The sequence below is a fragment of the Cynocephalus volans genome, chromosome 6 (assembly GCF_027409185.1).
Source record: "Cynocephalus volans isolate mCynVol1 chromosome 6, mCynVol1.pri, whole genome shotgun sequence".
Lineage (NCBI taxonomy): Eukaryota > Metazoa > Chordata > Mammalia > Dermoptera > Cynocephalidae > Cynocephalus > Cynocephalus volans.
The window spans coordinates 19392585-19416547 of record NC_084465.1 but is presented as its reverse complement, the minus strand read 5'-3'; the positions used below and the strand labels follow the sequence as shown (position 1 = coordinate 19416547).

General features: G+C 41.4%; 1 protein-coding gene across 2 annotated transcripts in view; it reads right to left on the bottom strand.

The window, feature by feature from the left end:
* Window positions 1-2271: 2271 nt before the first annotated feature.
* The window catches only part of DGKI (diacylglycerol kinase iota), a 436008-nt gene continuing 414316 nt past the window's right edge, over window positions 2272-23963 (bottom strand). For both annotated transcript variants that reach the window (XM_063099453.1, XM_063099454.1), the window contains 5 exons: window positions 20858-20895; window positions 17226-17346; window positions 6081-6117; window positions 4254-4353; window positions 2272-2388 (listed from right to left, as the gene is read on the bottom strand). In XM_063099453.1, coding sequence (XP_062955523.1) covers window positions 2272-2388; window positions 4254-4353; window positions 6081-6117; window positions 17226-17346; window positions 20858-20895 — 413 coding nt within the window. The remainder of the gene's footprint in view (window positions 2389-4253; window positions 4354-6080; window positions 6118-17225; window positions 17347-20857; window positions 20896-23963) is intronic.

The window sequence follows — 23963 nt, the reverse complement described above, 5'->3', positions numbered from 1 at the left end:
GCTCTGAAACATTCACAGAGAAATGTGAGATGGTAGTTGATGAAACTAGAGTCCCTCATCCCAGCAGTGGCAGCTGGGGAATCGACTGCTTGGCCTAATGTTTGGCTCAATCCAGGGAATGGAAGGTACCGTTCAAAGCCAGATTCCAGTCTGTTTTAAGGATATTATATTTCTGTCATCACTACATGTCCTTGACAGTCCCATCAACTGAAAAACTCCCAGCAAAAGCCCAATGATTAAATTCTCCTGGAGCATATTTCTTCCAGCTTCTGGAAACAATCTACTGCAGTCCCTCCTTCCCTCACTGTAAAACCCAAAAGATAGTTCCATTTCTGAGACTGATATATGGAAATAGATGACTCACAACCAACCCATTCTCCCACAGCTGGAAAGAGTGCCAACAATTTGATTTTGAAATGCCTGTGGAGAGACTGTGGTAATAAAATCTCCATCCACTGAAAGGCTGTTCCTACTTAATATAGTATATCATATCCATACTTTCAAAATGATGATATGTGAACAAAATGTGATTCAGATAAGCAGTGTGTCACCAATGGACTTTTAAATTAAATCTAAAGAAATGATCATTTATGGTCACATGCAGAAACATCAGGGAAGCGCTGCACTGTGTCCAAAGGCAAAATGGAAGGAAGCTCAGGAGACACCAGATATAGCCAAAAGCAAAACACTTGGACACCCACTTTTATTTTTGACTTATACCCAAATAAAATAGATATTTGAACAGAAAGGTAGAAGACTGTTTCTCCTGATATTTTAGTTATCGCAGAGTCCATAAAAGAGGTACCTGTCAGTACCATCTGGTCCGTAGCAGGATTAGGCGTTGCAGTTCCACTACCAGACAGACATTTCTGGCTAGACTCCCACAGTGGCTTGCACTAAGAATTTTCTGATAGGGGAAAATAAAGTAGAGAAAAGAATATATTAGAATACCCCAGTCACGTAAAATGGGGTTATCATGTATGACCGTGGAACCTTACAAGGAATAGGTGAAGCTTCTATCAGAAAGATCCAGGCATCTCGAAATCTGGCAGTGGAACTCATTAAACAAGACTTTGTCCTTGGGTCAGGGCTTACTTGGAGCAATGAAAACCAAAAACCTATAAGGAAAACATAAAATGGGGCCCTCTGATTACTGTATTAAAGAGTCTATGGTTATTAGCCTCTGTGCAACGTTCCAATGACTGTTTACTTGCTTAAGTGTCTTATCTTGACATATGTTGCTACTTTTGCTGTTTGTTTTTTTTTTTCCCAAGTCAATCAGGCTGCTTTCTATTATCACTCAACAAAGTTTAGAAGTAAATGTTGTCAGAGTGCTCCATTTCCTGTAACCACAGTTCCCCCACACAATTTTTTCTGCTCTACAATTTAAAGAGCACTTAAAATTGAGTGGTTCTGCAACCTAGCTATGGGCCTTTGTTTAATCCTTTGATCATCTCTATTGCAGCAAAAGGCAAAGATGGCTACACATAGGCAGTACGGAGCTGTACAAACAGCCCAAGCTGAATCAGTCCTGCATGGCTATCGGCAACTGCCCAGCAGCCTGGCCCAACCCCTGGGTTACCTCTCTGAGGTACCTCCAAGTATGGACAATTCCCTTGCCACCTCCCCACATCTCAGAGATATAGCACACAAGTTGACATTATCCACGTGGCACGTCCCAGCCCCTATATAATGAAACAGGAGGGGGAGGGGAGACATGCAAAGAGTCAGTAACTGGTCTGGTATATTTAGCCATGGAAATGGAAGTGGTTTTACAGTTACATTGCTGCAGGACATCCAGAGTATTTTAAAAGTGCTTTGGACAATCTTGTGGTCTTCAAAGACTGAACGTAAAGAGGAGAGAAAATACCACATTTTGAAGTTGATGGGTAGTTACAGTAGAATTGTGTGGTGCAGGTGAAAGATGAGTGCAGAGGGGAGGAGGGAGCAGTGCCATTTATACGAACATCCTTTGAATCTTTAAAATAAATTATACAGGTGAACGCAGAAGTTCATGCTACTTGCTGGAAGCAATAAGGATCAAATTTTGTGGAACTTGTATTCCACAAATCTCCAGGTATCCTGCCTCCTTCCCAGTGGGCTATATCATGTTCTGTTGCACATCATGGTAGCCCTTAAAAACTGGTGGCATGGTCTCAGATAGATTCTTGCAGGAGAGAGACAGATATATGAATTCCATCAGCTTCTTCCCAATCGCCAGGAGGGCATAGGTGATATGATGCTCACATTCTCTTTGCCCATCTACCAGGGTCAAACAGCAGTTTCCAGGTCCTCATGGCCAATGATTTTATAGTTCTGACGGCTTTCTAAGTAAGCAGCCAAATCTGGGTCCCCAGCCTGCTGTGCTCTGTCTTGAGGTGTCTTACCCTGCAGATAACAATGAAAAGGGAAAAGACAAACACTTGGAGCGAGATATAAAAAAGAAAGAAAAAAAAATCACAGAAACAGAGCTATCCAAAGATTACTCACTAATCAGGATCCTTCTGTGTTTGGTGTTTTAGAGTTTATAAGACACTTTCAAATCTATTATCCTACACAAGCATTACATCAAACATGTGAGATTGGTAGGTCAAAGGGAACATAAGCGTCCCCCCTTCCTATTATCTGAGTTGAGTGTAGGGATAGCCTTTGTGTGGTAAATAGGCAGGTGCCCTGCTGTGGTCTGAGTTACTCCAGCAAGGCCAACCCTATCCCACCACATGCCCCTACTGATCCTGCCTTCAAGGCATGTGTCTCTCAATCAGCTTAAACATCAAAGCATCTGAGTGAAAACATCATCTGGGAAGATATGAAGCAATGATCTGCCAATTAGCTAGCCAGACAGGTAAGACCACCTAGAAACCAAGACACAGCTCAGGTATGTTTGATAGGTCTAGGAAGGCATTGAGGTAAACAGAGACCTCAGTTGGAATGCAGGAATGCTGGTAGGTCTAGGTCGCCAGGGAAGTGGAGAATTCTACGCAATGCAACTGGCTCAGAAAGGAGAGACAAGTGCACTCAGGAGACAGTCATTTCTTCTCTGCGACTCTCTGTAGTTAAGTGGGCAACCTTTCTTGGAGTCTACACAGGGTGCTTTAAAACTCTTAGAGCTTAACAGGATCTTCTATGTGGTTTACTTTTCTGTATAACCACTCTCTCTCTTCTCTCTCTCTCTCAGGTGCTCTCTGTAAATAAAAACAGCTCACGGTGCAGCCCAATCTCAGTTCTCCTAGGCTGTTTCTCCTGAAGCCTCAGCTCTGCCCGTTGGCACCTTCTGGTCAAGGTTGTCATATTTATCCACACCACAAATTTCTGGCCTTACTGCCCTCATATTAAGCTATTCGCACACACTTTGAATACAGATTTTCTTAACTTTTGCTGTGGAGAAACCAACCACATTTCAAGTCACAGTGCCAAGGGTGTCACTGCACTCCAACGAAACAGATGACAAAAGCCCCGTGTGAAAACCAACTTATCCGGTCACACTTTATGATGCTGGGGCAGTGATGGTATTCTGCCACCAAATGAAAACAACCAATCTGCTGAAACAACACTGGGCTGGACATCAAAAGAGCTGAATTTAGATTTGGGCTTAGCTACTGGTCCAAGAGCATATTTAACTTTTTTTAAGTTTCAGTTTCTGCATCTATCAGTGACAATAATTTCCTATCTAATTTCTGGGGTTAACTTTTAGGGAATAATATGAGAAAACAAACGGGAAAAACTTCTAAAAATAAAAAGCTACATAAATGCACCAGATTTAAGATTGCAACCATCTCAAAGCCTGAGCCCATCATCCTGGTAGCCAAAAGGTAATCACTTTGGCACCCATATACAACCCCACATAAATCATACCTTTCAAACTGGCTGAAGTACTGAAGGAGAAATCCCAAAGGGGCTTCTCAGTAGTCAGGCCAATGCCTTTGAACATGGTCCTGACCCCTCTCCCAGGGCTTTAGACCTCACCTCCCCTGACTTGGCTGCTGGCGTTCAGCAGGACAAACCCAAAGTCCCAAGGCCAGCATATTCAGGGGTTTATAAAGCCCCATAGGCAAAGCACACACCCTCTCATTGTGCTTATACATTTAAACTGCAGTTTCTCTAAATGAAGCACTCTATTTTTTCCTCCTTCTTCCAAAGCCCCAGGCACTTCCATAGGCACAGAAAAGACGCCTGTGCTGCGGGCACAGTGAAGGCAGCAGAGCCCGCCGCTCGCCCCGCGGGAGCGTGTTTGCACTCGCGCATCCGGTTACCTTGGAGTCTGTCTTTCTCAGGGATGCTCCTGCGTCCACCAGAAGCTGGCACACAGCCCGGTTCCGCTGGCAGGCCGCCTTGTGCAGTGCAGTCTCACCCCTAAATCAAAGACGAAATGGGAAACCACCCATAAAGGGGTTGGAGACAGGGGTGGGCGTGGAGGCAGCAGCAGGGGCGTTATGGTCCGTGGCCCACCCCGTGCTCCTCTGCCTCTTTCTCTAGCTGCGGCTGAGACCAGGGCTGCAGAGCCCGTTCTGGGGAGGGGGGTAAGGGGGCATCTAAAACTTCCTTGAGTTAGTATGGACATTCCTTGACCACGATGTCTGACTCCAGCCTCTTTTCTAAACAGTGTTGGTTAACTAGGCTTCATGATTTTTAAAGAAAATTACTACCGTTCAATTTAGGTTATATCCTCACTGGCTCCATTACATAGCCTGACTGCATAGACGTGTCTGAACACTGAAGCAGTTCCCTGTGGGTGCACATCTGGGCAGAGCAGGAAGGGCCCTAGAAGTACACAGGAGGCAGCGAGGAGAACCGCAGGCCCCTCAGACCCACCCGCACCACAGGGCCGACCAGCACTCGGCCTTCACAGCAGCATCTCCTGGGAATCCAGCTTCAAAGAGCCAGGCCCACACCCACTCCGCTCTACCCACTTTGGATGCTGGGTGCGGCAGGTGGGAGGAGGAGCAGCACAGTGAGACTCGGGGAGAGTTCAGGAGCCGAAGCTGCCCATGCTGGGCAGCAGGCATGAGGCCAGCCACTCAGTGTGGGAAGCCGGTGAGGGAAAGGGGCCACTTCCCCACCTCTGGCTGGCAGCATAGGGAGGAGGCCATTCCCATTCTGAGCCTAAAAGTGAGAAGATGCTTACTGCCAACGTGTTTCATGCAAAATCACGTGCAGCCCTTAGAGAGGGCAAACTGGAGCAAGTGATGGCACCCCTTAGAACCTCGCCAGCAGGGTGTGCTGGTCTTGGGCCAGCTCCATGAACATGGGCAGTTCCTCCCCTGTCCAGTAGCTCATAGCTCCACTGCTTCCCACTCATCCTGCATTCTAGTCATTTCTACGTCTCCCCTCTTCACCTGCTTAGCTACTCATCACCTCATTCCTCTCCCCCACCCCCACTCATCTATCTTTATCCCTTTTTGGATTTCTTTGAAGTTCTCTAGTGCTTCTCATATGGTTTTCAGGGCTAGTTCAGCTTTTCTTTGTTCCTGTTTGGGGAGCAGTAGCTATTTTGCCACCATAAGAATAAGAAGGTTGAAAGCAAATGTTGTCAGTTTAGGGACCATACCAGTGCTAATGACATTCTCAACCAGGATTCCTCATCTGAACCACAGACACAGAAAATGACTGGAGTTACTATGTCTTCAGTTCTCCGGTGGTGGTCCACAACATGTCCCATTACACACTAACAGAGGGAAGTTGTGTCATTACACGCTAGGGATGCCTTAGGGCATTAGGGCTTCATTTTCCCACAAACCTCAGTCGAAAAAGAATACATGCGATGGGTCCATAAAATGGTAAATATATTTCTTCAGACTTTGCAGCAGTCCAAGATGCATCAATGCAGAAGTACTTTGCTTGTAGGAAGCTCTAAATGATGAACGGCATTGACTATGCATGCAATCATTATGATACTTGTCATCAATTTTATTGTGCGATTTTTGATTTAGAAGATTAGCCCTCCATAATTATAAATAGTTGAAAGTGGATTTTTAATCAATAAATTAAAATTACCTATTACATGCCCTATCGATTATATTCTTCTCCCAGATGCAGTCTGTGGAAATAATCTAGAGTATGCAATGAAAGGCAACACTCACGTTTCGCTGTCTGCCATATCCAATAACTCAGAAGGTCCTAAATAAGACAAAAGAAGATACCCGTCAAAAATAAGCTCAAAAACTAACCGTTGACAGAAAACCTATAGTCACAGAATTTAAATGTCTTGGAAAGCTAAGAAAAAAGAGTCATTTGGTAACAGAGATAATAAAACAATAAGAAAAGAAAAATGGATCCCTCTACCACCCCATCACCAATCTCCCAATCTCCATGAGCAAATATGTACAGAATGGAAGATACAAAAGAATGATATGCTCTCTGCTGCCCAGAAACTTTCTATCAAGTGGAATAAACAAAATTAATTGGAATAGAATAACTGAAAAATAATTAAGTGACTAACTAGGGAGAAAGGGGACAATCAGGTGAGCTTTAAGGACTATTTCTCATTTTCCAGCTGCAGTTTGTTTGGGATGAGGTCTTATGCAGTATAGTGTTAAAGATAAAGGACACCACACATGTCATCTAGCCCAATCTCTTTATTTTAGAAATAGGGTAAAATTCAAATTTTGTAAAATTTTCCTTCCAAGAGCGGGAAGAAATGTTATGCATACACATCACATGATTATGGCTGTATCATTAGGAACTGAGATGTCCTGAGTTTGCCCTTTCACAGTATTTTATTTGATCACAAATTGATCCATTCAATCTGCAGACACTGATTGGAATGACCACCCTTCCACCTTCTGCCCCCTGCTTCCCTCCCTGCAATCCCTGGCCCTGGTCAGCCTGCTGATATCAGCCGAGACTCACTTCCTCCATAAAGCCCTCTATGATCCCACTCCAAATACTGCATTAAACACCCTGCCTATATGATCCCTCATTTCATGTACTGACCTTATTTCCTATAATTTGGTGGGTATTATAATTTATCATCCAAATTCAGACCATTCTAGTCAACTGGGGATATATGATTGCATTGCTGATCATGGCACTTGTCAAAATATTTTAAAATCACCTGCTGATTTGTCTCTCCACAAAACTAGACTCTAGTAAACTCTCTGAAGTTTTGGCCTATGCTTTGCCCACTGCTGTGTTCTTCTCTGGTATCTAGCATAGAGCCTGGTACAAACAGATGCTTCAGTATATGGTTGGATGAATAAATATGCTTTGGTGTATATCATTATTACTGAAAATTAACTTATTATGCATCATAAGAAGGGGAAGAAGACATTATAACTTTTAACCATGAAACTCATTGGCTAAGGAGAAGATGAACAATATTTTATGGGACCTTAGCAATCTCCCTGGTCATCCAAGAGCTAAATCATTTTGACCTCCTGTTCATTGGGACCAGGTGAATCTTCTCTTGCAATGTCTCCTATTGGACAAATAGACCTCCTAACAGGTCTCTGCCTAGAACATCACTAACATGCAGAAACTGTCACTAAGAAAAATAAATGTTCTTACATCATCTAGATTTCCAGGTTTCCACTAAATCCTATCTACTGTTTACTCCCAAGTATTTAAACATTGAAATTCACAGTCTTTCACTTGAAACTACCCTTCCTCAATTTGTTCCCAAGATTCCATTTTTTTTTTTTTTTTCAATTACGCTAAACTGGTAACTGCACAACCAACTATACATTTCTCAGGCTTTTCCAGCTGTAACAACTTGATCCCTCCACTATCCCGAACAGCCTTCCCTTTTCTAACCACAGACCTAAGTGTGACATGCTCTTTAAAGCTCAGTCTGTGAAAAAGTCCTCTGAAAACACAACCTTTGACAGAAGGAATCTATCCCTTCTCTGAACTCCCATAGCATATTTGATGCTACCTTTGTACTATGAACTTGTTTTTCGAATGTATGCCTTGTTTCCTTAAGTAAATTATTCTAAGTCTCTTGAGCATAAGAATACCTTCATTATTTTTGTATCCCTCTAGCATCTACCCCATATTAAGGATTCAACGAAGATTTAACTCATTTAAAAAGAGAACTGAGGCCACCAGAGATGGGAAAGGGTAAAGGAGAAGGGAGAGGGAAGTTAGCAAGAAATTGGTAAATGGCCACAAAAAATAGTTAGGTTGTGTAATGCTGAATATGCTAATTACCCTGAATTGAGCATCACACATTGCATACAGGTATTGATATTCAACATGGTACCCCACAGATATGTATAATCAATTATGTTTCAAAAACAAGACTTAAATCATTTTTGTTCTTCAATCCTATGACTCTAAGGAAACATGAATGATAACCACCCTCACCCCCCAAAAACCACACACCCAAAAAAGTGTGAAGCAGTACAGGGCAGTGATTAGGAGAGATGTTCTGGAGCTATCGTCCCTCCTTGGCTTGAAATCCCTACTCTACCACTTACTAGATCTTGGACAAGGTCATTTAATCTCTCAGTCCATGATTGCTGCACATGTAAAGTCAGATTAATAACAATATTTATCTCACAAGATTGTTGTGAGTTTTCATGAGTCAAAACATGTAATGTGCTTAAAACAGTGCCTGGTACATCACACACACTGTTTAGAGTTTAGATAGTATTAAGTCCTGTTCTCTGGCATAACACAGCAGGTCACACTAAGCCAAGTTACTGGAACATCAGAGAAAGAAGGTGACGTAAAAGGGCTGCATCACTCTTACTAACACTTGAAGCCACTTGATGACTCAGATCATGTGTCCTGAGAAGCAAGCACTCCAGGCCCGTCCAATCGCCGACAGGGCTCTCAGCAAGATCAGCAGCAAGAAGGCTTACAGCGCCCAGTGGTCCTTTTAAAGAGCTCCTGTCACCTTCGGCAAACCTTGCAAGCCATTCATTCTGAAAGGAATTTCAGAAACACGAGCAGCCTAGCCTCACTAATAGTTCTTTCCCATCATTACTGCTAATTACACAAATATTTAGGCAACGGACACCTTGTTTCATTTTCTCCTTATTCAGCACCATTATTCAGTGTTCTCAGCACTGTGCCCCTAGTGGGCCTGTGGACCTCCAGGGTCCAAGCCACTGTGCAAGTGAGGGGACCCTGAGCATTTTAATTGGGCTATAATAGCAAAAGTTTGACAATCTGAAGACTGGCACAAGGAAGAGAAAGGACCTCATTCCTCACAATTTCTGACCAGAATCACTACACATGCAGCCAATTCAGAATCATTCCAGAGGTGATTATCCAATCTGCGAGTCAGGCACGACTGCGGCTCTTCAACATTCCCTCGTCTCTCTTTTAATCCTCTGCAGCTGTCAGAGGACAGAGGACGAGGCGCTGATACTGAAACAAGAAACTTGCTCTTAATTAACATCTAAAGAAACTCCAGTTACAGGTTTGGGGAATGTCTCTGGAATGGTCGATTTAATTACCCCAACTTGCCTTATCCTCCCATCCACATGGATAATCACAAAATAGCAGGACATTCTGGACACCAGCAAGCATATGGACAATGAAGAAGAGGAAAGAGTGACAGCCAGCTGATTACAGATGGGAGTGGAAGCTATTTTTATTTTAATTTTTTAAATCATTTTTATTTATACACATTTATGGCGTAGAGTTGACTATCAGTATTTGTGTACAGTATGTGATGATCATATCAATACTATTAGCACGTTCATCACTACAAATCACAATTACTCTTTGTGTCCCTTACCCAGTTACTCCCTATCCCTCGTCTCCCTCCCCCTTTCTCACCTCTAGTAACTACAGGTCTCTTTTCCCCTTCTAAAAGTTCAATGTGTTACTATGGTCTTTCTTTCTTCATTTCTTAGCTCCCACTTATGAGTGAGGACATGCAGTATTTCTTTCTGTGCCTGGCTTATTTCACTTAACATAATTTTCTCCAAGCTCATCTGTGTTGCTGCGAATGGCAGGATTATTTTATTCTTTTTTATGGCTGAGTATTAGTATTCCCTTGTGTATATATGCCACATTTTCCTTCTTATGTCATCTGTTGATGGACATTTAGGTTGGTTCCATATCTTGCCTATTACAAATAGAGCTGCAATGAACATGGGAAGCCATTTTTAATAGCACAGGTATATTTTCTAATCACTTTTTTAGCCTACTTTAAAATAATTGTGTTTGCATAGTGCTAGCAAGAAGCGGGGTGCAGAGGAGAAAACAACAAAAAGCGGATGCCAGGTGAGGCCTAAGACAAGACTGTAGTTTCCCTCCTTATTTGTACACTGACCTATCGGGAGCTCTGTGTTAACAGTACCCTGTGCTGTTTAGCAACATGGGTGTAAGATTTGAAGGAGGGATGACCGGAGAGATAAGAATAATCAACAAAGGCCACAAAAATTCTCTTAAACAAAAAATGTATTAAAAATTAGCACCTATGATTTTTGGAAAGTTAATTTGACTCTCACCAATAAAAGAAAGGAGAGAAAAGGAGAAAGAGAGAAAAAATAAAGACCAATTCCTTCAATGTATGTCAACAGGTAACATCTGGGTTTTGAGCTCATTTTACACATACATTTATTCTGTTTGTGGATGCCACCGTCATCTCTCCTAAGGAATTTGAAGGAATATCATTAAATTCTCAGCAGAAAACTCCATATTGTCCCCTGAATATAAAAGGAAAATTTGGTTCTCTGTCCCTTCCAGGCTTTACTATAATGTCTACACTTGATCATGCGGCTGACCCGCGCCAGAAAATAACTGTCAAATCCCTACTGAAGCAGTATGGGTGCAAATTTCTCCATGAAATTTTCAGAGGAAAATGGCCAGTGCTCCTCCAGAGCCCTGTGCCTGTTGTCACTGGAACCTTGCATATGATACTCACATGGATGGAGCTACTCTGCATTGTGGTTATGTATCCATGTTTCATTTCCCTTGCTGATGTTAGGAATATGGAGGGCAGAGACCATATCTCATATATATATGGTAACCTAAGCTCACCACACTTCAGTTTTCACCAGCTGTCAAACAGAGAGAAGAGGGGCTGGCCGGTTAAGTCAGTTGTTAGAGCCTTATAACGCCAAGGTCATGGGTTTGGATTCCCATACTGGCTAGCCACACACAAAAAAAAAAAAAAAAAAAAAAAAAAAAGTAGAGATAAGAGAACTTATTGTGCAGAGCTGTTATAAGAACTAAATGTGTTAATACATTTAAAACATTTAGAACAATAAAGGTCAGCATTAATTATTACTGTAACAATTTTTTTTTTCCTCAGAAGTGCTTGGAACAGAATTAAAAATTTTTAATGAAAGGATTAAAGACATTTTAAAATCATTTTGGATCCCAGCCAATATCACATTTTTTCTCAGAGAAAGATCCACAATTGAAACATGGATTTAATAGACTGTACTCTACGGGAAATAGTCTGAAAATTAAGCGAAAGAAAAAAATCTATCAAGGGGGCATATATATCAGTATTCAGGTGAGGTCCAGGGAATGTGAAAGAAAGCAAAACTTCACAAATATTTCAAAATGAGAAAGTGAACACCATGATAAGTAGTCCAATTTTCCAACTGCAAGTGTGCTGCCCAGTACTCATTCCACAGGCCCTTCCGTTGGATACCCCATTCTTGCTGATGTGACCTTGTCAATATTGTATTTGTATTATATATGATGTGCCTTTTGTAACATGCATCCTTTAATTTGCTTCCCACACCCGTGTATCCAAATCCCCTTTGCTATTCCTCCCACCTCCCTGTGGCTTCTCTCTCAGGACCTCATTTCCCATTAGTCTCCCTGACGCTGCCAGCAGACCATTCCAAATCCTCCTCTGCTATGGGACAAAAGCTGCACAGATGTGGGGAGAGCTGGCACTGGGAATGCTAACAGTACTGTCATCCTGTCCCAGCAGGAAGGTGGTCATTTCTCCCTGGGACCAGAGGCAGAAAAAGGGGGGTTAAAATAAAAGGAACAGAAAGACTGAAGGCAGAAAAAGAGGGAAGACAAAATAACCCATTGAAATCAAAAAGGAAATGCATGAGTGAGATTTCTATCAAGAAAAACAGTAGGGGGCAGTGGGGTAGGCATGGGGAGAATAAAAACAAAAGAGCAAAATGTGCAGGGTGGTAAAGGAACAAAACAACACAAAGGTCTCTTGGAGGGTAAACTAAGGGGGAGGGAGCGGGTGGGAAATACGGTTGAAAGGACTTGAAAAGAGGAAGCACTGGGGGAATCTCAGCTGGAATCCCCCCATGTGCTGAGTCTCTCCTGTCTCTGTGGAACTGTGAGCTCTCTTCCTCCTCAATTCTCTTTTCAACCCTCTAAATGCCCAAATTCCAGTTTTTCATAAAGGAAAGCAGCATGCCGTACATATGAGAGAAGTCCAAAGGAAGATGCAGGATGAAAATGATGCGAGCTTTCTGGGGCTTTTTCAGAACATACTGCACATCTCACATCCCACAGCCCCCCAGCCTGTTTTAAAAGAGCCCTTAGAAGAGAAATAAATGGCTGATCCTTGTGGCCTGGGAGAATAACTCATCCCTCAGGATTCTTGTGCAGGAGGCGTCTCTTGATTGTGGACCACGGTCCTCAGTGTGAATATCCCATGAAGAAGGTGGCCAAGCAGAGGAAGAGGGGCTGGGAGGACTGAGGAGACAGTGAGCCAAGTATCGACTGAGCCAGACACAGCACCACTTAGTTATGCACCTTGAAAGGAGCCATCGATTCCGCAGAACCGCTGTTACTAAAGGCATCTTTACAGTCAGGTCTCGGAACAGTTTTCAGGATTTATATTACATGAAGCCATAAGAGAGACTTGAACCAAATCGTAAAGGTAAAATTTTAAAAAACGGGAAGAGATCTGCAGCATTCAAAGATTAGGAGGAATCTCTCTTGATCTCTGGTATAGTGTAAAACTTTCATTTATTTATTTTTTCATTTATATGAATTCAAACTGATCAGACTTACCCACTGCAAATCTGATGCTAATCTATAAATATAATGCCATAATCTGGTAAACATGAGCTTCAAAAAGTTCATGAAAAATTTGTATTATTATTTAATTCTATTTTTCCATGAACTTTTTGAATTACTGTTGTACATCCTTAAATCCTAGCCTCACTAAGGCCTCTTGGAAAAGGTGGCTTTCTTTGTCAAGCCAGGGGAATTCCCGAGTTATCATTATTACCAAGTTAGGAGAGACTATTTCAGTTAGCAGAGATCACATTAAGAAGGTGATTATAGAGTATTGTTCTCTGTGTCCTTGCCCCTGACTTCAAGAACACCATAATTTAAAGGGGTTTCTATAATTTAAAAGAGATGAATGGTTCGGCCAAGATAGTTCTTAATTCCAAAATGCACAAGTTAATGTAAACTGTATCAGCAACTAAAGATATTAAAAAACAAAGAAAGAGTTGAACTGAGGTGCTTAGCTCTTCCAGAAGCAGGTGAATTAGACTATATCAAAAGATTTTACGTCCATATTCCTGAATAAATATAAATGATGAAATGGATGTTAAGAATGAAATCGAAATTAGTTTTGATCAACCTGATAAAAACTCTCAGGTTGATAAAAACTAATTTCAATAAAAATCAATTGCATTTGAGTTTCCATTACTCAACTATAGTAGTAAAGTGTTAAAAATTTCCATCCACAAAAAAATGCAGTGATCCTTAGAACGCAGATTATAATATTTTATTTTCAAACAGCAGAGATGGATTGTGCTTCACTACATCCACAGTTTTTCTCCCAGGTATCTACTGGCTAATTAGAGATCCTGGAGAGGCAGAGAAGGTATAAGATTTTCTGAAGCTTTGGAAACTGTTTGCCTGTGAGCAAAGTTAAGATGACTACTGGAAATCTCAGGCTTTTCTCATGAGCACAAATATTAAACCAACTAATTTACAAAATCTAATTAAAACACTGGAAAAATAAGCAACCCCACCCCCAAAAAAGAATGAATTCCTTTGTGTCCTTCAGTTTTGACAGAGTGGTATTGAGTGACAGCCTTTGCAAAAGACACTGCAGATTGATGAGGAACTCGTTTAGAACTGGAATGTTAGGCTCTGATCAAAGCTCTAAGAGACAAACAAGCCAGATGGATTTGATGCCAGGCAAAGGATGTGTTTGCTGATCTACATCTGGGGTTAGAAACGTCATGTCCAGGGAGCTTGGGTGAAAGGCACTTTTAAAAGCCCTATTGTTTGAGGCCGGGGACAGAGAGCTGGTGGGGGGTGTGAAAAACAAAGTATTAGAGTAATATAAGACACTTCAAAAAAATCTGTGGAAAAATATAATTAAAAGATAACACAAATCCTTCCACGAACTTTCTGAAGACCTCTTCATATTATCCCATACCTCATTATTCACATCCCAGGGAAAACTCACCTGAGTTTTCTTGTTTGTTTGGGGGTTTAGTATAAGCATATCCCAAATATTGCATGGGATATACTTATGGGAAAAAATTGCTGTCATATATTTACTTGCTAAATCTGACAACCTTAGCTGAGGACCCAGAACCAAAGGAAAACAGAACAGCAGAGCTCCAAGGGATTCCAGTGAGTCAGAAGCTCAGGATATTGAGAGTCTAGGATCATTTTAAATTAAAGAGAATGGAAAATAAGAAAATGAATAGATTAAATATGGCCGCGAGTTATTTGCAGCTCCTTCCATCAAGTGGTGGAGTCTATTTCCCTATCCTTTGAATCTGGGCTGGCCCTGTGACTTGTTTTAGCTAATGGAATGCAGTGTAGACAATGCAGAACTTCCCAGCCCAGCCTCAGGGTGTCTGGCAGCTTCCAGGCTTATCCCTAGAAACCCCAGGACTACCATGGCATGAAGAATCCTAGGGTAAAAGACCAGGTGTAGGGAAAGGCTAAGGTGTCCTGGCCTTCCAGCCATCCCAGACAAGAACCCCAAACACACAAGAGAGTCCATCTTAAATACACCCTCAGTCAAAACAGTAGCTGACTGCAGCCTCATACATGAGACCAAGGGAGACAGCTGATGCAGACAGGAACCTAGAACTATGAGAGAAAATACTGCTTTTTCAGGAAAGGTAAAGAGAAAGGTAGGAATGGGCTGGCTGGTTAGCTAAGTTGTTAGAGCACAGCCTTATAACACCCAGGTCACAGATTTGGGCCTGCCAGCCACCCAAAAGAAAAAAAAAAAAAAGAGAGAGAGAGAGAAAGGTAGGAAGAAGGATTCCTGGATTGTACTGTCACTCAAATAGATGGCCAGCCAGCATCTCATCTAACTCCAGAGAGAGTATGTTGGCACTGATGGCTTAAGGTATGCAAGTGAACATTCAGTCTCATTGGAGAAAGATTGGAAATGCTCAAGACATAGAGAGAAAGGATTGGAAATGATCAAGACAACAACAATTAGGAGAACTTTAAACCTGAGCTAAAGAAATAAAAAATAAAGTGATAGTATATATCTAACGCTCACCTCAGCTTTGTGCAGGAGAAATCTTTAGATCTTTTCTTATTAAGGCAAAAATAATGTAGAAGCATTGTGACTTTATTCATTGTCTATGGTGCTGGGTTTGAATATTTGGTTCTGCCTCTCACCAGCTTTTGGAGATGTCACCCTGGTTTCTAAAATAAGCCTATCATTTGTGCATGTGTGTGTACGTGTGTGTGTGAACATATAGGAGGCAAGCAGAAATTATGGCACCATTGCTTATGCAAGTGTTTCCCAAAAAGGAATGCTTTTGACTGCAGCAGGTAGAATGGTCAGTAGGAGATGGAATGATGCACTCCCCTGACTCAGTACCAAAAATACACCTTACTTACCTAGGTTTTCTACGACAGACAGGCTTGGGATAATCCATCCAGCCCGCAAGGGGTAAAGAAATCCTCTAATGACCACCATCCTGCTTTAACAGCATTTCCTTTTTGTAAACCACTTTTTCCACCAAAATTCAGGCCAAAAGTTCAAGCAGACTCTTCACAATGAGAAGGTATTAAAGAAGCAGCAAGGGGAGTCTAATGTGATTGACAGTCTAATACCTACCTTACAGGGTCATTGTAAAGATTAAATGTAAAGACTAAATGATAGGGTATGTTTGGTATAAGCATTTGGCATACATGGTAACTATGCTATCTATTTGTGGTTTTATGAGAGAACTAAAACAAATACATATATCTGTTTTAAATGTATTTGTGCACATGATCATATTTTTTTCTTTAGTCTGCAATTGCCTGACAACAGTGACTATATTTTATTTGTGTGTGTGCCAGTCTATAATAGGCAGTTTCTGTTATGCACTCCATGAATGTTTGTTGAATGAATGAATGGAATAAGACACATTTGCTGAATTGTATAAAAATGGGAGCTAAAAGGATGTTTACTAATAGGCTTACTATTGACAGCCTGAATTGGGGCACAAAGGGAGTAGGCCACAGGCTCACTGTCAGGGCATGAAAGAAAGTCTTCCAGGATCTCCATGTACCTAGGTCCAGCAGAGTTAGACTCTTCCATCACTCCCTTAAAAATAGCTGTGCCAGGCAGATTTTTTGTTCTCCTATATTCCTGCTCTTTATTCCTAGAAACACTATAAACATGAAAAGCTGAATGTAATGGCCAATATGTGGTATTCAGCACATGTGTTTATGCTCCAAAACAGCTTTCAGAGGCAGATGTTATAGTGTCATGCTACTTCCAGCAAATGATGTCACACCAAATTAGAAATCCATTTAGGAGGTGGTCTGGGAGGTGAGTATGGCCAGCCACAGAGGATCCAACTGTACCAGGCATTTTCAAAGAAAGTAAAATGTGATTTGGGTTGAAAAGATCAGTGAGACTCAAACAGCAAAAAAAATGAGAAACTGGAAAGATGCAAAAAATTATACTCGTTAATCTTCAGGATGATTATAACTGTGAATATCGATTAGGTGCCTGATAATTTAATTACTAAATTAAATTATCAGCCAGATAATTTACAAATAAAAGCTCTACAAAAATAAAGCACATTATGCCAGGCCACATTTGTTTTTGTCCTTTATTTTTAAAATTAATTATTTTTAAGTTAATTAGCAAAAAAAAAAAAAAAATAGCCTGTAAAGAACTCGATGTGAAAATTATTTCTATTAATTTCTTGGTTACAATGGCCCATTTATCAGAGGTCTGCAACCCCAGCTGCCTCAGACAAGCATGGGAGGAGTCAGCTAAAAGTCAGAGAGTATTTTTTCCATTCTGAAGATAGCCTGGATGGTATAGTCAGCTTAGAACAAGCAATCGATTTCATGGATAAGTGATCCTTGGTGAGTTCACCATGCCTACTCACCGTGGTCAAGGATGTATTTCACGATCTCCCCGTTGCCAGTTTTAGCTGCGTAGTGAAGGAGTGAACAGTGGTCTGGTCCCTGAATTAGCAGACTGCCTCCATTTTTATAGCTTTCTATCAGCTGAAAGAGAGACATACAGAAGAAGCTTAGGCAGAATCCGGAACGAGGATAACAGCGAACCAGTAATAACATAAGAGTAATGTAGCAAACCACAAATGTTCCCAGCCCCAGAGGACACAGAGAAAGTCAAAGAGACGAAGGAGCATTCGGAGACTGACTGCGTGATCACTCAAAGAGATGGCCAGTGTCTCACCTAACTCCGGAGAGGGTCTGTGGGTATCAAACAGCCTAAGGAAACTGAAACATGCACTTTTTTTCTTTTCTTTTCTAAGCGCTGGTCTCTGTCCCAAGGGAGTGAGAGATGGGGTGAAAGCAACAGCCGCCCTATGCTGGCTCAGCGTTCTCCAGCATGAAAGAAGCAGGAATAGCTGTGTCTGGCAGCTAAGCTCCTTTCCTGTGTCCCTTAGTTTTCCTTCCATCGCTATTGAACCTAACTACCAAATAGAAAAGCTGCTTCTCGTGTTCCTGAGTAAGATCGCTGTACATATGTGCACACACACACGCACATGTGCACACACACATGCACACATGGCTGGCTCTCTTCTTCATCCAGGTCTGCCTCCTAGCCTGTGTGTCTTCTGTTAATTACCCAACACATACCTAGTAAGACTAGAAATGATCCACAGGATGAGAACCAAAGTTTGTCAGCAAATATAGACATCCCTATCTGAGAAAAGACTGGAAAAAAACCTGTAACTTTGCAGCCTGAGAATAAAGTGGTTAAATGAGGAGATCGTCTAAATTCATGAAATACTGAACATTACAGAAAGTGTAAATGGGTCCCTGTTCTCCAAACTTGTAATATCAGGACAAGAAGAGCCTTTGTGAGGCTTCTAGTAGGTAGTTTTAGGACAAATAAGAATCAAATAACCCAATAGGTAATAAGCAAATGGAACGTGTTTTCTCTCAAGAAGTTAGAGGGCACAACATTATAAATAATCAAACGTCTCATAAGGTGAAAGAGGGTAAACTCAGAGTTTGCCCTCATTCAAATACCTCCATAGAACGGTCATGTGCCAGATGCCAGGCAAACAAAGAGGAACACGACTCAGTCGCTGGCCTCGAAGCCCTCACAATCCATGGGGAAGACAGATGTGTAAAGAATTGTACAGGAATGAAGAGGACACCATGAGGTTATCAGAGGGCACCAGGGACGCATAAAGCAGGGCGTGGGACATAGGAGTCCTGGGACATAAACCAAAAGGAGTAGCTGAATGGAGGCAAGAAACATATGGGGACTTTCATCCCTAAACCGTGGAGCAGGAGGACAGGAGGAAGGAGCTAATAGTTCTCCACCACAATCTAAAAGAGAACACTGCTCTGTTCAACTTTACTGTCTCATAATGACTCTCCCTTTCTCTGTCGGCAAATCCAGAAAGGATAACAACGCTGACCCGGTCAGATCAAGTCGGGACCAGGTGCCTTGATCCTGCCTTTCTGCGGCTTTTCAGACACCATGAACATTAGGCAGTCCATGGGCATCTCATGCAGCTGGCTGTGCAGGGCCTATTCCTGACAGCCTTCACACCGGGGTTCCTGTGATCTCCTGTCCTGTCGTCTCAGGTGCTCGCTCCCCCGCCCTTTCCTCTTCCCCTGTCCCCACTCCCACACGTGTACATACAATCTGTTCAATATTTAATATGCATTATGCTTTCTACACAGAAGAAAGAAATGAAAGAAGATGGAGAAGAGAAGAAAGAGGGAAGAAAAATACTTGGGAATGGGAAGAAAAGAAGAAAGAAATGTAAGAAAAAGGGAAAAGACTGAAAAAAAAAAACCCTAACCAAAACACCTATATTTCCTCTCTCAGTAAATAAGGTGTATTAAATTGTTTCTCCTGACAGAGAATGTAATGAGACAATAGTCTAGATACAGTGATTTCCCATATTTCAACTGACTCTCTATTAAGTGCAAAAAAAAAAAAAAGGTGGTAATATACCCAGGGACTCAGGAAACTGAGGCCTAAACTAAAAGCATACAGAAAGTAAAATGAAAAGGTTTTAAATGTACAGTGCTTTGCAAAATTTTCTGGCATAGAAGCTCTCCAAGGGCAGGGATCAGCCTTCCTCATGTCTTTACTTTCCACAGAATCTAATGTAAGTCCTTGCAGGGAGTACAAAGTGGTATGGTTCAATCCACTGCTGGGAACTGGCACTGAACACACAGGTATGCTGCTTAGAGGGCACTTTTCTGGGTAACCATTCGTGCTAGTACTAGGATCTGGACAGTGGCAGAGGCACCATTTTCAGGATTATGTGTCTAGAGATGGCAGTTGATCAAGATGTTTCTAATCTTCTCACCACTGGTTTTCCACTAGTAACCTGTTCAACGTGTAGCACAGGTGTTCCTCGGTTTATCCAACAGATGTGCTTCAAAAAACTGTGTACAAGGATAGTACTTCTCGCTTTCTTTTAAGGCTTTTTGTTTCTCAATATGTGATAGCAACTTACTACACAGGCTGATGAGGAGGGACACCCACCACTGTTAGGCAGATGCCATTAATAAAGAGCAGACCAATGTCACTGGGGGTTAGGTAGGGATATAAGGGCGGCCACAAGTCCTGATGCCTGAAGATAACATGGGACCAAATATAGCTTTTAGAATATTCATAGACTATATTAAATAACAAATATTTGTATCTCCACCATGTTTAGCTGTTAAAAAACCCAGATTAAAACTATAATAATATTAACAAAATAGTTTACATTTTAGAGCCCCTTCTACGTAATAGGAGGAACAGTCTTGAGAGCTTTATATATATTTTATATTCAATCCTCATGACAAACCAAAGAGAGAGGTAATATTATTGTCCCATTTTACAGATGAAGAAACTGAGGCACAGAGAGAATTAAATAATTGCAGAAAATCACACATACAGTAAATGGCAGAGCCAAGATCTGAACTCAGGTAGTCTGACTTCAGAATTTACATTCATTCTCAAGGAAGTGGTAACCACTTCCTTCTTTCTGAACTAAATTCACCAGAAATCATAAGCACAAATTAAAATGTTCAAAGTAGATCAGATCAGATCAGAGAGTATCTTTTTTGGTTAACTATGATCCCCAAAATATAAAACTATAGTAATGGAAGATGTAAGCTCTGGCCTGAAGAATGCATTTCTACGTGTTGTCCAGGGAATTCTTACAGATGCCTTCATTTCAATAACTGTTTGAAAAAGTATTTAAATTCTTCAAATGTCAGCTTCCAGAGAGCAGGAATCTGGGCGCTGTGTGCACTGCATCCTGGGGACATGCGGTCCGTTTTAACCAATTCAGGCAAATACCACGGTGCTCTTGCACAAGCCCTTTGCAGTTAGGCAATGCAGAGATGCTGTGAAGGCTCTTCTCTCCCTCTCTGTCTGTTCTCAAAAGGGCATCCTTCCTCCTTCTACTCAGCCATTGCAGGCAGGGGAATGGTAAATGATATACAGGATCATGAAAATTTGGAAAGGAATGATATTGATTTAAAGTTCTTAAAGAATCACTAAAGTTTTGGTAGGAGGATATCTTACCTTCATAAGATCACCAGCTATTACTGCCTGCAAAATTGCTGTGAAAAACAAAAGAGAGATGTCCCATTAGTAGAAGACCCTCTCATATAAAAATGTTACAAAGAGTTGGATCATATTTTGGAGAAATAGTCTACATGTGGGGCAGGATACAAGGAAGGAAAAAATCTTGGCCAAACAGACTAAGGCCCCCTCTTTAGCCCTTCCCTACCCAGGCACCCATCCCACACAGCATTCTAGAGCCTACATATGACCCCTCCAGCCCTGGTACAGCAAAGACAACATGAAAGTTGGAGTCACACAGACTGGGATTAAATCTTAGCTCTGAAACTTCAAAACTGTGGGCATTGAGTGAATCATTTGACCCCTCTGAGCCTCAGTTTTCACATCTGTGAAAGAGTAAGTCTAAACCTTGTGGTGTGGTTGAAAGGATTTATAAAGTCCTATGAATGTTCCTGACCCAGCCACTGATGCAGAGCAGGTGCCTCATCACGATGGTGTCTGCTCCCTTCTTTCCGATTCCTTCTATCTTGCTCTCTTTGGGGCTCAAGAAATCACCAGTGTTTTTGTCTTTATGTTTTGTAATGATAAATAACCCCCTACTGCTATGTATATTAAGAGGACTAGTGGTAGCAAAGAGGAAACAAGTCTATTTTAATTGTGTTCTGGAGAAAATAGCCATGTGTCTGACCTCTAATTCACTGATAACTGATGGAAAGTAGCCTAAGGTCTTAGGCAGCTTAAACTACTTGTAAGAATATGTAGCCTTAGGGGAAAACTAGTAAATATCTAACGACTTATGCATGTCATGTAGGGTGTAGAAGAGGAATGAGAAAAAAATGACTGATAAAAGGGGAAAAGAACATATGAGGGTTCAATGACAATTACAGTTACTAAAAGGAACTATTGGCATCAGGTTGGAAATGGTCCTTTTAGAAAAACAAATACTTCGATTACGAAACTACTCAAAAAACAGATTATATCAAGGCTTTAAAAATCACAATGTTTTAGAAGAAAACTAATTTATTTTGCAAAGTAACATTTTATTCTTCTTGTTTGAGTAGTCTCTCATATGCAGCACCCAAAAGTGCAGAATCACGCCTCAAAGTACATGGGGCCTCTGCCTGTCAAGAGCAAAGCCCTCACAGCTTTTATACTGAGCATCACGAGTCCTGGGTGGGCAGATGCACAGAATCACAGGCATGCTAAACTCGCTCACTGGCCCAGGGCTGAGCATCTTCCCTTTGACCAATGCAGAAGCCATGAAAACCTACGGGAATGATGAGGACACTTGAATGCAGGAGGAAGGTGGCTGCCTTAGAAAGGAGGGAAGAACAGAGGAAAATCGGAGAACAGGAAAAGGAGGGAGGAAAGGTTCCTCTCCATAACAAGCTGCAAGCAATACAGTCTTTTCACCTCCTTGTGAATCCTAGCACAATGCTTTGCACATTGTAGATACACACCAATTAGTTGTTGAACTGACGGAAAAGAAAGCGAAGAGAGAAAAGAAGTAAGAAGGAAAGAGATGAAAATAACAGAAAGAGTATCAATAAAATGTTATGAGCCAAATGAACCTAAATAAACATCATGTCTCACTCTTCATTTTATAAACAATGACACTGGGGTTTGGAGTAAAGTGACTTGGGGCACAGACACAGGAGCAGCTCAATCAGCACCATAATGTGGATCCCTGTGTCCAGTCCAGGCCTTTGTCCAGTGCACTCAGTGAGCTCACAGTGCACAGAGCTCTGCTAGACTCTGGGAGGCCTCTAGGAGGTGAAAGAAAATACAGATCCTCAGGTCTGTAGTGTTGTAAAAAAGGCGCTGGACTGGAGTCTAATTCTAATCCCTATAATTTACTGGACACAAACACATAAGTTATTTAATCTTTTTGAACCAATTTTCTCATTTGCAAATGAGGTTAATAGCTACAAAGCTCCCCTCTCTGTAGCAGGGATAAAGTTTTAGAAAGTGCTTTATAAATAGATGTGTTACATATACAGAAGGGGTACTTTTAGTACTTTTATGACTGCACATAAGTACATGAAAAAGACACATGGACACTGCAGAAGGAGCCTACCACTAAGGGTAAAATTGGCATGTGATACTGAGCAGACGCATCTCTGTTAATATAACACCTACAAGATGAGAGGCCAGATACAGGTGTGAATGGGATGGTGTTTAACCCCAAGACATAAATTCTACATCAGAGGACAGGGAAGGAGAGGCTGGAGAAAGTATTAGCAATCTGTCCTTAGCAGGTCTGGGAGAACAAATCAGTTTGGGCTTTTACACTACAGGATGTTCTCTTGGCTGCAGTAGAATATCCATATTAGGAAAGAAAAAAGTTTAGGAAAATTGCTTGAGGGAGCAGTTAATGAAAAGCCTTTTAACTCACACACAGAAGTTCAAAACAGCAGCACTCCCTTTGTTTTCAAAACCATATTAAAACATTTCTCAGAATTTAAAAGTGAGTGAAAAAAAGGGAGAGAAAGAGGAAAACAGAAAAAAAAGAAGAGAGGAGAGAGGCAAAAGAAAAATGAATTCATTAACTGAAAGCAGTTGTGTAATAAAATCTGGTGTGTGTAAGCAATAAATCAAGATGATGAAAAAATTCCCCAGGACAAAGTCTATTTAAGAATCATTAAAATAGGTAAATTAACAAAAATAGGAGAAGCTGGGCTAAAATATATTAGCTAGGTGTGGAGTTCAAAGACGGCTTCTTAGAGGAAGTAAAGTTTAAGCCGACTCATCCAAGATAAGTGAAATTAATTAGCAAAGAAGGTCTGGAAAATCTTTGCAAGATGAAGGAAGGATATGAACAAAGACATAGAGATTGAAAGTCACAGTGTCTGAGGGAACCTGCAAAAAGATCTACATCGTCACATCAGAAGAGGAGAGTGGTCTCCGGAAATGTGCTGCAGCATTTCACGGGAACCATGGCAGTGAGTGCCTCCTATGCCAAGACGAGCACTTGGATTTTACCCTGCAGATGATGAGAAGCTATTGAAGAGTTAAAAGCAAATCAGAACAGCACATGAATGTCCTTAAGCATGCCAGTGTGATTCCACCCCTCCCCTTCTGGAAACACAGTTATGTCCTGCTCCTA